This window comes from Eptesicus fuscus, chromosome 19 (genome assembly GCF_027574615.1).
Source record: "Eptesicus fuscus isolate TK198812 chromosome 19, DD_ASM_mEF_20220401, whole genome shotgun sequence".
NCBI classification, from domain to species: Eukaryota; Metazoa; Chordata; class Mammalia; order Chiroptera; family Vespertilionidae; genus Eptesicus; species Eptesicus fuscus.
This window is the reverse complement of record NC_072491.1, coordinates 44819313-44832488: the sequence shown is the minus strand read 5'-3', so window position 1 is coordinate 44832488 and position 13176 is coordinate 44819313. Positions and strand designations below refer to the sequence as shown.

General features: G+C 34.6%; 1 protein-coding gene across 3 annotated transcripts in view; it reads left to right on the top strand.

Moving 5' to 3' along the window:
* ATAD2 (ATPase family AAA domain containing 2) overlaps positions 1 to 13176 on the top strand; it is a 53416-nt gene that overhangs the window by 33519 nt on the left and 6721 nt on the right. For all 3 annotated transcript variants that reach the window (XM_008143295.3, XM_054708535.1, XM_054708534.1), the window contains exons 14-23: positions 2504 to 2663; positions 4174 to 4264; positions 4885 to 5199; positions 5677 to 5809; positions 6427 to 6613; positions 7366 to 7551; positions 8903 to 9038; positions 10022 to 10218; positions 10741 to 10900; positions 12978 to 13100. In XM_008143295.3, coding sequence (XP_008141517.2) covers positions 2504 to 2663; positions 4174 to 4264; positions 4885 to 5199; positions 5677 to 5809; positions 6427 to 6613; positions 7366 to 7551; positions 8903 to 9038; positions 10022 to 10218; positions 10741 to 10900; positions 12978 to 13100 — 1688 coding nt within the window. The remainder of the gene's footprint in view (positions 1 to 2503; positions 2664 to 4173; positions 4265 to 4884; positions 5200 to 5676; positions 5810 to 6426; positions 6614 to 7365; positions 7552 to 8902; positions 9039 to 10021; positions 10219 to 10740; positions 10901 to 12977; positions 13101 to 13176) is intronic.

Genomic DNA, 13176 nt, shown 5'->3' with positions numbered 1-13176 from the left:
ATCTTTACTCCATTGTATGTTCTTGCCTCCTTTGTCAAATATTAATTGAGCATAATGGCTTGGGTCAATTTCTGGGTTCTCTGTTCTGTTTCATTGATCTATATGCCTGTTCTTGTGCAAGTACCAGGCTGTTTTAATTATAGTGGCTTTGTAGTATAGTTTGATATCTGGTATTGTGATCCCTCCAACTTTGTTCTTCTTTCTCAAGATGGCTGCAGCTATTCAGGGTCTTTTTTGGTTCCATATAAATTTTTGGAGTATTTGTTTTAGATCTGTGAAATATGCCATTGGTATTTTAATAGGGACTGCACTGAATCTATAGATTGTTTGGGGTAGTATGGACATGTTAATTATGTTAATTCTACCAACCCATGAACACAGTATATTCTTCCACTTGTTTATATCTTCTTCTATCTGTTTTTTCAGTGTTCTATAGTTTTCCGAGTATAAGTCTTTTATCTCCTTGGTTATGTTTTAAAAATATATATCATTATGATTTCATGAAGAATTTTTTTTAAAGAAAAAAATAATTACTAGCTCTGGACACTATAAAGGTCTAGAAGCAATCACAATCCAGTAGCAGTTGTACCCCTAGCACACAGATTATGGGCTCTAAATACTAGCACTATTAGGAGAGATGATAGACTGCAGAACTGAGGCAGGAAATAAGACAAGCCTGCAACATCTCGTCATGCCTGGAAGCAAGGAAGCAATCGAAGACTATTAGGTTCATATCAGAATGAAATAGTCAATTTTGAAGGAGTTTTCATTGGACAAAGATGGGACGATTTGAACATAAAAAATAATAATGACTACAATAGATTGAAATGCATCAAGTACATTAAAAAGTCAGTTTATAATGATCTTTTTTAAAAAATCTAATTGGGTTTTCTGAGGTTGCTAAGACAGTGACTCATTACTCTGAAAATTGAATAAAGAGAATGAATCAAGCATTTCTTTTTCCTGTTCTATAACTATGATTCAGGCCATGAATCAGGATAATTTCATAATAGATGAATTAATGTTCTTCTTTATAGGAAAATCACAGTTAATAAAAGCAAAGGAAATTACTGAGTTAGAAAAATCAGCATTTTGCAGCCCTTTATGTAAAAGTGAGTCTCTACCTGTAGTTTTCAACTGGAGGTGACTTTGTCCCCCAGAGGACAAATGTCTGCAGACAGTTTTGATTTTCACACTTGTGGTGTGGGGAGGGGAGCACGTGGTATCTAGTAGGTGAAGACCAGGAATGCTGTTGCATCCTAGAATGCACAGGACAGCTCTCCACCACAAAGAATTCTCTGACCCAAAATGTCACTTGTGCCAAGGTTGAGAAATACTGATCTAAGCAGTAAGTAATTACCAGTGGCTGCTAAACAGTAAGGTATAAAGGTTCATAGTGAAATTTATGATAAGTAGAGTAAGCTGACAACACCTCACTTAAAAACTCAACCCACTGATCTTAAATGAGAAACTAGTATTATGTACCCCTTGAAGTATACAGTTGGAAACACATGGTATATTCCTATGAAATGTGCTATTCCAAGTAATTTAACCTGCATCTATTAAGCTTCTACATCTAACTACAAGTTTATAGGATTCATAAATGATAAAAGACAAGTTACGTTGACCCCATCAGGAAGCTATCAACCCAGTTCACAATGTGGGAAGAATATTCTTTAAGACAAATGACCCAGTTTCTTCAAATAAATGGCATGGAGGAAGGAAAAAAAAAAGGGAGGGAATGTGATGGGAACTGGTATGGATTTGAGGGTTGTATGGCCAAGTGCAGAGTATGGATCTTGATTGAACAAATTAATAAATTGGGGGTGATTTGGTACTAGTATTAGGTCATATCAAGGAGTTACTATTATTTACATTGATGTCATAGTATCATGGGAGTGTTTAAAGTCCTTATCTTAGAAATGCATACATGATATATTTATATTAAATTAACTGCCTGAGGTTTTGATTTTTAAAGCTATGAGGTAAAGACATAGAAAAGGAATATTGTTGGTTGAAACTAGGTGATGAAGATGTGGAAATTATTTTACTGATCTCTCTCCACAATAAAATATTTAAAGTAATTAAAATTCTATGCTTTATTTATATTCTATTTTATGCTTTATATGTATTCTATTTTATTTTGGGGTTCTTTGATGATCTGTATGCAATGGAACATTTTACAATTTTAGATACTGTTTATCTGTATGGTACTTACTAGTATTTTTTTATGTTTTGTTTGCGAATTCAGGTTCCTTTGAAAAATGATGTTTTATGAAATAGCTTTCAGGATCCATTCTAAAAACTATCTATGTCTTCTATTTATTTTAATCTGTACATATTATTTAGTATGCTGTTTTACAGACATTTTGAAAATCTATTGAAAGTAGTGGGATGCTCTTAAGAAAATTCATTCATGCTTAATGTATTAACCTCTTATCAAAAGAAGTGATATATTCCACTTCCAATCGATTAATCTCTTCTCTCTTATTTTTAAATTTAGTTCAATTGTTTCCACCCTGCTAGCTCTTATGGATGGATTGGACAGCAGAGGAGAAATTGTTGTCATTGGTGCTACCAACAGATTGGATTCTATTGATCCTGCTTTACGAAGGCCTGGTCGCTTTGACAGAGAATTTCTTTTCAGCTTACCTGATAAAGATGTAAGAATTTAAGTAACATCACTCAAATTTTGACAAAATATGTCACCCTTATCATGAACAAATCTTAGTACAGTGAAAATTTGAAGGTTGAGTTTTGTATGTTCTGAAGCAAAGTTCTATGATTAACTCCCAAATATGTATGTGTGTATTTTTAGAGAATATTACTCTATTTAAAGAAAATAAGTCAGATAATTTATTATTTCTTTTTTAAAATAATGCCTCCTTAAAAATACTCTTAAAATTCTTTCAATTTGAACACAGCCTTTGAATTTAATCATACAACTTTGTTTTGCTTCAGAACATATGGCCAAATGGACAGTCAATCCTTAGCCAATGTATTAGCCTTGGCTTTTTCATGGGTACCTCCATGTTATTTTAAAGCCACTTAATCTTGCCCTAACTGGTTTGACTCAGTGGATAGAGCGTCGACCTGCAGATTGAAAGGTCCCAGGTTCGATTCTGATCAAGGGCATGTACCTTGGTTGCGGGCACATCCCCAGTGGGAGGTGTGCAGGAGGCAGCTGATCGATGTTTCTCTCTCATCAATGTTTCTGGCTCTCTATCCCTCTCCCTTCCTCTCTGTAAAAAATAAAAAAAAAAAAAAACCAACAACACACCACTTAATCTTTTGAAAACCAAGCAGAAAATATGGCAGAGATGTCAGCACTGTTAAAAAACAATTATATATATATATATATATTAGGGATTTCAGAGAGGAAGGGAGAGGGAAAGAGAGGGACACATCAGTGATGAAAGCGAATCATGGATCAGCCCTTCCTGCATGCCCCCCCTCCTGGGGATCGAGCCTGCAACCTGGGCATGTGCTCTGACCAGGATTCAAACCGTTACCTCCTGGTTCCTGGGTCAACGCTCAAGCACTGAGCCATGTTGGCTGGGCTAACAGTTCTTAATATGTACCAGAATGAACAATAGTTCATTAGTTATTTATTTTCTCTCATTCACATTTATATGAATGGAACTTGAGTGCTATAAATGTAAATGTGTTTAATATAAAGTTCTTAAACTTGTACAAATACACTTTTTTTTTTTTTTTTTTTTTTTTACTATTTCATATTTTTGGTTAGGTACTAGATGCCCGGTGCACAAAATTTGTGCATTGGGGGAGGGTCCCTCAGCCCGGCCTGCACCCTCTCCAATCCGGGAGCCCTTGGGGGATGTCCGACTGCAATCAGACACACCCCTTGCAATCCAGAACCTTTGGCTCCTAACTGCTCCCCTGCCTGCCTGCCTGCCTGCCTGCCTGCCTGCCTGATCGCCCCTAACCCCTCTGCCTGCCTGCCTCATTGCCCCTAACTGCCTCTGCCTCGGTCCCCGCCACCATGGCTTTGTCTAGAAGGATGTCCTGTCTATCCGGTCTAATTAGCATATTACTCTTTTATTAGTATAGAGTGATATCTTTAACATTTTAGATAATTAAAAGTATTTTAAAGTGAAATTCTAATCTGAATATCACTTTATTACAGATGTAAAAAATTGTTTTTATTTGTAGGCTCGAAAAGAAATTCTAAAGATACACACCAGGGATTGGAATCCTAAACCACTGGACATATTTCTAGAAGAACTAGCAGAAAACTGTGTTGGTAAACATTGCTTTTAAGCATTAAAAGAAATACATGCTTTTCAAAGATATATAGTCTTACAATGTTATAGTTAAAGAAATACAAGCTTATATTTGTTTCTCATCTCTATTGTTCCCTTCCTACAAAGTTCCGGATATGAAATAGAGATATTTGACAAATTAGCTGTTGGGGATTTTGAGAGCAAAGTAGATAATAATAGGTATCTTTTGCTGTTTACAGTTTTCTAGTCATCCTGTTGAGCATTCTACATATATTTCAGGTGATTCTCACATCAGTCCTATAAAGTAGGTAACATTATCCCCATTTTACAAATGTAGAAAGGGCTGACAGAGCATACATGATTCTCCAAAGAGCACACATCTAGAAAATGACAAACTAGAATTTGAAACTTGTCTGTGATTTTAAAACTGTTGCTGTTGACCTCTATGCTATATTAGTATTTGCCTATTTCACTCACAAAATTGATTTGTTGATTGTTATCACCTCCATATTAGCCTTCTTACTCCTAAATATTTTGCTACTGTGTTGTTAGGGTGATTTTTAATTTTAACCATCATCATGCTAATAGGATGTAGTTTACTATTCCTTTTTTTCCTCTTTTTTTTTTTTGCCTTGGGTAGGATACTGTGGTGCAGATATTAAGTCAATATGCTCTGAGGCTGCTTTATGTGCTCTGCGTCGACGCTACCCACAGATCTATAACACTAGTGAGAAACTACAGTTGGATCTCTCTTCGATTACTATCTCAGCTAAAGATTTTGAGGTAGCTATGCAAAAGATGATACCAGCCTCCCAAAGAGCTGTGACATCACCTGGGCAGGCACTGTCCACCATTGTGAAACCACTCCTGCAAAGTACTGTTCACAGGATCTTAGAAGCCCTTCAGAGAGTATTTCCACATGCGGAAATCAGAACAAATAAAGCACTAGACTCCGGTATGAAATTTGATCAGTTATTAAAGTTAATTTTCATAATCATAAAGCTAAATGTTTTATACATCTCAGAAATGTTTCTTTATACACAACATCTTGAAAGGAACTTGGTCATGCTTTGCTTGGATATTTTAAGTTTGGAATGCATTTTTATATTTACAGCAGGTCCTCAAATAACATTGATTCATTTAACATCGTTTCATTATAACAATGATGAGATGCTGTAGGAACTTAACTCTTGTTTATATCAATTAGCTTATGGTAAAATTGTTTTTTATACATAATTTTGCTTAAAGTCACAGAACCTATTGACTGTTAAATGAGGACTTAACTGTACTTGTTATTCATATCTACACAATATCTTTGATTCTCTAAAAAATGTCATTGATGTACACTGATTTGCTAACTGAAGCACTGCATTAAAATTTGCTTTGCAATCCAGAAAAGTTACTAATGTACAATTTTTTGTTTTGTTTATAGATATTTCTTGTCCTCTGCTAGAAAGTGACTTGGCATACAGTGATGATGATGTCCCATCAGTATGTGAAAATGGGCTTCCTCAAAATTCTTTTAATAAAGCAAAAGAAAATTTTAATTTTCTTCATTTGAATAGGTACATTTCCCTTGCAAATGAATTGTGTGTGTGTGTGTGTGTGTGTGTGTGTGTGTGTAAATTCCCTAAAACTAAATGAGATAGTTGTTGAAAGATTAAAAAAATGCCAACTAATCTGCTTTCTTTTTTAAATTAAAATATCAAAAAAATTGTTCTTGCTGTTGTCACTATAGTGGAAATGCCACTGCATATGTATTCTTTTTGAAAACATATATATATATAAATCAATATATATATTGATTTCAGAGAGGAAGGGAGGGAGAGAGAGATAGAAACATCAATGAGAGAGATCATTGATGAGCTGCCGCCTGTACCTCCCCCCACTTTCCTCACCCCACTGGGGATTGAGCCCGCAACCTGGACGTGTACCCTGACCAGGAATTGAACTGTGACCTCCCGGTTTATAGGTAGACACTCAGCCACGAAGACATACTGGCCAGGCTGATATTCTTAAAAATCTGTGGAAGTTATTTCCAAAACCATGTGAGTCATGCTGACATGATTGCCCAATGAAACATTAAAAATTTTTGACTATGTAAGTCCATAGTTGGTAGTTTGGGAGAAAAATTTAAACTTTATATTTTTCTAAAACATAGCTTATTACTCATTTCTTTCAGAAATGCTTGTTATCAACCTATGTCTTTTCGACCAAGAATATTGATAGTGGGAGAACCAGGATTTGGGCAAGGTTCTCATTTGGCACCAGCTGTCATCCATGCTTTGGAAAAATTTGCAGTGTATACATTAGACATTCCTGTTCTTTTTGGAATCAGTGCTACATCTCCTGAAGAAACATGTGCCCAGGTAATTCATTGTTGCCTAGATAAGCTGTAAGACAAAGGAAACTTCCAGAGACAAAAGGTAGAATTGCCTCATTTTTTTTCTTTTTGGTACTTTTCTTTGTTTACTGATTTGTAACTGTAGGTTTAAAAAATAAATAAAACTAAGGCATAAATTTCTTGGTCATTAAAGAATATGGGTTTAAATCCCATTTTCACCACTTAATATCTAAGTGACCTTAAGAGAGTTGTTAGATCTCTCTGCCTCATTTTCCTCATTTACAAAATGGAGATAATAGTATTTACCTTGTATGGCTGTTGTGAGAATTGTACTTGAAAGAGTGACTGCTATGTTGTAAGTACTCAGATATTATGCTGCTCCTGTTTTTGTTGTATAAAAAAATTTTAATGAAAAGTTGTTTTATACTTATTTTTATATTTAACCTTGGTTACAGCAGAAAAGTCTTCTATATTTCTTGAGTTGTTTTCTAACTGCTTGAAACAGTTACGTTTTTTAACAATGAGACAAAACATTTATAAACAGGATTGAGGGGGAAGTTATTTATTTAGTGAGGGTTTTTTGTTTTATTTTAGTTTTTCCTTATCACCCTTTATCTCCTCTATGCCCCCTTCCACCTCCACCCACCCCTCTATTTAAAAAATTTGATGGATTTATATGATAATTCTGAGAAGTTAAACATTGTTCCAGACTAATAAAGCTAGCATTACTGATGTGCTGATTCTCTAACTGAATGTAAATCTTTTTCTCTCTACTAGATGATTCGTGAAGCTAAGAGAACAGCACCGAGTATAGTGTATATTCCTCATATCCACTTGTGGTGGGAAATAGTTGGACCAACACTCAAAGCCACATTTACCACATTATTACAGAATATTCCTTCATTTGCTCCAGTTTTACTACTTGCAACTTCTGACAAACCCCATTCTGCTTTACCAGAAGAGGTAATTTGTGTGGGGAAATTTATTATACTTAAAAAGAAAGTTATTTTTATTAAAATATAAAAATTCCAAATGCTTCAGAATGAATAAAATGATAAAAGCTTTCTTATCAAAGATAACATTGTTAACTATTTGGTATATGTGCTTGTTAGGTAGGTTGATGTATGTATATGTGTGTATGTAGAGTAAGGTTACGTTATAGATTATTTTTCTCTTCCATAAAGGGAATTATATATATGATGCATACATTTCTGCAATTTGCTTTATATATTTTATGTAATCTTCAGTATATGCCTTATTCCTTTTAAGAGTAACATAGCTTTTCCCATTGTCTTGATGTACCATAATTTATTTATCCAAATCCTTGTGCATATGTATTTGGTTGTTTTCTAGGGTTCTTTTCTATTGAACTGCTACAGTGAACATTCTTGAGTTTTATTTATATATTTATTTTGCATTCTTGGGTTTTAATTTGCATAAGCATTACTATGTGGTTTCTAGCATTCGTTCTTTTGAATAGGTACATTTATAAAAGTGAAATAACTAGCTTAAAGAGTATGCACATTGAACACTTTTTTTAATTCCTCCCCTGAGGATATGTTTCTATTGATTTTATAGAGAGAGGAAGGGAGAGAGACAGAAAAACATCGATCAGCTACCTCCTGTACATGCCCCAGCCGGAAATTGAATCTGTGACCCTTTGGTGCATGGTACGATGCTCCAATCAATTGAGCCACACTAGCCAGGACCATTGAGCATTTTTGATAGTACCAAATTACTATCCAAGCTTATGCCTATTTATTCATTATTTTAATCCTTTCCTGAGGATATTTTTTTTTCCAGAGGGAGGAGGAGGAGAAGGAGGGAAGGGAGAGACAGAGAGAGAGAGAGGGAGAAACATTGATGTGAGAGACACACATCAATTGGTTGCTTCCACACACCCCCAACTGGGGTTGGGGATGGAACCTGCAACCTAGTTACATGCCCTTTACTGAGAATTGAACCCATAAGCCTTCAGTGTGGGGGCATATGCTCTAACCGTTGAGAACACAGGCCAGGATTGTTTTATTCTTATTGAAGAACCTCTCTCATATCTCACTTTGACCGTGAAAGTGAATTAATTGATTTTTAACAAAACCCTTTAAGTAAAATATTACCATGTCAGTTACCAGAGTCGAGTTTTAAAGATCCCATTTTTTTAAATAATAAAAATCTGTTATATGCCTGGTTTATTCATAAATTCGGCATATATAAAAGATTTGTTTTAAAAAATTATTTCTTTATTAAACAACTTAGATTGTCATTAAAATTGTGTATAATAACCTATTGTTGCACTTATTTTTATTTTTTTAAGGTGCAAGAATTATTTATCCGTGATTATGGAGAAATTTTCAATGTTCAGTTACCTGGTAAAGAAGAACGGACAAAATTTTTTGAGGATTTAATTCTAAAACAAGCTGCTAAGCCTCCTATATCAAAAAAGAAAGCAGGTTAGTTTCTATATCAAAGTTAGTATGTAATGATTTTGAGGAAGTGAGAATAAAACATTAGTTAATGTCTTTGCCATCTTATATTATTACAAGCTTAAAACCTCAGGCATGAGGTTGCTACCTCTATTGCTTAAAAATCTGTTTTCCATTAAAATAGACTAAAGTTCCTAAAGCCCACACAACCTTCCAAGTATAGCTTCTATCTGTGTGTACTTTGGGCCTGAATTCAGTATAGCCCAAATCTGTCTTTCTAAGCCCATTTTTGGCACTTTTGTTACCTGCCTCCCTCCACCTCTTTCCTTACAAAGTATTCTGTCTTTAAACCATGCACAACATATTCCTGCCTTTTCATAAGTTCATTCATGCTTGCTCTCTGTCAATAATGCTTCTATCCTCACCCCCATTTCTGCCTAAGGAACTCTTTGTTCTTCTAGTATAACTCATTTTTTCTTCCTTAACATATCTAGGCAAAATTAATTTTTTATTCTTTCATACTACTAATATGATATTACATTGATGTTGTAATTATGTCTCTTTCTCCCTTAATAATAGATTGCTAACTTATTGCGACAATACTCTCATATTCCTTTTTTTATCCTGAGTACTCAGTACTCTTTAAACAAAACTAAACTTCTGTTATATTTGAAATATACCGCAGTTTTTCATTAGTTCAAAAATTAACTAGTAAAAAATACATTTTAATAGAATATTTTTGTCCTAGAAATAATGCATTTTCAAAGTTATAATTGCCGGTTAAATTATCTAAAAATGGAACAGAGGCAGTGGATTGGAAATTAGCATTCCAAATTATATATTACCAGTTATTGTTGGGGGAATGTATTCCATGTTAGTATTCCAAATCCTCTGATTCCTGGCAAATGTAAGGAGGATAGCCCTGAAAGCCTGATACTGTGTGCTCTGAATGATTTATCACACTTGATATGATGGGAGAGTAGTAACTAAAATCTTCCATTTATGTGAAGTTTTGCAGGCCTTGGAGGTACTCCCAGTAGCACCACCACCTGAGCCAAGACCATTGACAGCAGAAGAAGTGAAACAACTAGAAGAACAAGAAGAAAATACATTTAGAGAACTGAGGATTTTCTTAAGAAATGTTACACATAGGCTTGCTATTGATAAGCGATTCAGAATATTTACTAAACCTGTTGACCCTGATGAGGTATTGATTTAATCTTAGAATCAAATGTTTTCTAAACTATAATGCTTCTAAAGTAGAGATTAGTTGAATAGTTTATGTGGTTCTCTGCTTACACTCTGAACTTGTTTTCTCTAAATGAAAACCTACCAAGAATGTCCTAAGCACATGGAAACTAATAGACAACTAAATTTGTCTGCTCAACCCAAACATTCTAGAAGCAATCTGTGAATGTCGTAATGCTACATGATCTTATTCTTACATACACAGAGTGAGCTGGAGAGCAAGCTTTTACATTTTCATTGAAGATGGGTGGCGTTTGGTTGAGGAAAGCGATATAGGCTATTACTAGAGAGATAGTTGCACAAGACTAAGAATAAATACAAAATAAAACCAACCTTAAAGAGAGAGGTTTCATATTAATATATTATCATTATCTCTTATGTATTTATTCTCCCTCTCTCCTGTATTGCTTGACAAACTTTACTCAAATGTATTTTTGTTCAGAGTTAATTTAAGTGACTTGGTCATTTGCTTGAATTTTAGGTTCCTGATTATGTTACTGTAATAAAGCAACCAATGGACCTTTCATCTGTAATCAGTAAAATTGATCTCCACAAGTATCTGACTGTGAAAGACTATTTGAGTGATATTGATCTGATCTGTAGTAATGCTTTAGAATACAATCCAGATAGAGATCCTGGAGGTGAGCATTAGTGGAATGGGGGCTGCTAACTAACTTCAAGCGTTGATTTTATGCCAGGTGCTATATTATAAACATTTTACATTCACAGTGCCATTTAGTCCTTATACCAGCCTTACCCCTTATGTTACAATGGAGGAAAATGAAGTTTTGCAAGGTTAAAGAACTTATTCAAGGTTATACTGCCCCAGTGGCAGAGGCAGAATTTGAGTGCAGTTTTCTTTCACTCCAAAATCCTTGTGTTTATTACATAATATATTCTCTAATAAGACTCAACATTGCATAACAACTTAGCTTGTTTCCTTTGTATGTTAATATTCTTTCTCACATTGGAAAAATAAACACTCTCTGTAATCAAATAGGTTTGAAATAATTTTCTTGGTTATGACCATTATAATTTTTATTACAAAAGTAATAAAATATTTTAAAAACTAGTTCTTCCATTTCCTTTCTTCAAAGGTGGACACTTAAGTTTGAGGATATCTTTTCAATGCATGTACCCATTCTGCCCTCACCCAATCTATTAAACATTTTATAAAGTACAGGATTTTTAAAAATTACATATTTATTCATATACATCAGAAGTGGGGAACCTTTTTTCTGCCAAGGGCCATTTGGGTATTTACAACATCATTCGCTTAATATAATTCACTTAGTAAAAATTTATGTTCCTTTGAAAACTCCTAGATTTATTGAATTTTGAGTCCCACCTGGGGTTGCCTTGGCAGGACCAGACCAAAGGATTTTGAGGGCCTTATACGGCCCATGGGCCAGACATTCCCCATCCCTGACATACATAATGATGCATTCAAATATCTACATATTTGAGATAAACTTATTTCCAAAAATATTTTTTTCTCCGGTGCTTCTTTTTCTTATTTAGCATCCTGTTCTTGTTTTATAGATGCAGTGTCCTTAACACTTTCAGTGGATAGTATAGTTTTAATAGTCTGTTTCCTACGTTAACTATCCTCTAGTACATTGGCTGCTACAGTTGTTTGTGCTTGTAAACTAGATTAATTAGCATAGGGGCCTACTGAGTTTCTCAGCAATTGAAAAGCTCACTAGTCTTCTACTTCACTTTCCCTGGGCTTTCCCAGACTTCTGGTGGTAAGCAGTGGAAACAGGCTACCAAACTGGGAATGCCCCTTAACTAGCAGGAAGGAACATTTACCGTGGAAGCAGAAGGTTTTTTTCTCTTCGGCTTCTTCTCTTTCTGTCCATGTGGCAGCCTAAAATTACTTTAGACCAGTGGTGTTCGAACTTTATGAAGTATCAATCTCCTAAAGGACTTGTTGAGATTCAGAGTTTCTGAATCTGTAGATAGAGTTAGGGCCTGAGAATTTGCATTCCTGGCAAGTTCCTCGGTGATTCTCATGCCCCCACACTTCTGAAACAAATACTCCAACTTTGCTCTGCTTTTCTTCAGGCCCAGATGCCATGTTAGAAGCCCCCTCCAACATCCCTTTTGATGTTGTAGCTATTGCTGTCATCTACATCTTGGGTGCGAACATTGCAGCCTATTGCCCTGTGAGAAGGACTGATAAAACCCATTCAATCAACCTTGTGTTCACTTACTGTCTGCTTTCTGCCTCAGCATATTCCATTTTACAGTAGTTAGACTCAGTTTAGGATTTCTTCCAGTGTTTCTTGTGTAGGGTTGCTCTTTCATTATCTTTGCTTAGTTTCTCTGTCAATGCAGTAACATTCTCTATATCTCTTCCAGATTATTTTACATTCTGTTCACTAATGACACTACTTCCTTTCTGTTTTTGTTTGCTTTGTCATTATATTTAATCTTGCTATTGATTGATACTTAAGATTTTTTTTCTGATATTTCAGAAAGGTATAGATAGGACATAGCAATAAAATTTTTTGGATTTAGTCTGCCATATTGAATTAGATGTCTAGGACACTAGATTAACACAAAGAAAAGAATTACACAATTTTTGTAACTGTTACTATTCATGATAAAACTAAAAAAAGGAATTGTAATGGCTACAATCTTAACCTAAAATGTTGTTTATTTTTGGTAAGTTATTAAAAGGAGAAAATTTTAAATCCTTTATTCATTTTTCAGATCGTCTTATTAGGCACAGAGCCTGTGCTTTAAGAGATACTGCCTATGCAATAATTAAAGAAGAACTTGATGAAGACTTTGAGCAGCTTTGTGAAGAAATTCAGGAATCTAGAAAGAAGAGAGGTAAAAAAAAATATATTTGGCATTAGAAAAAGATGCTTTTGATGTAGTGTGAGTACTTTTAATTAATCCTTCAGGT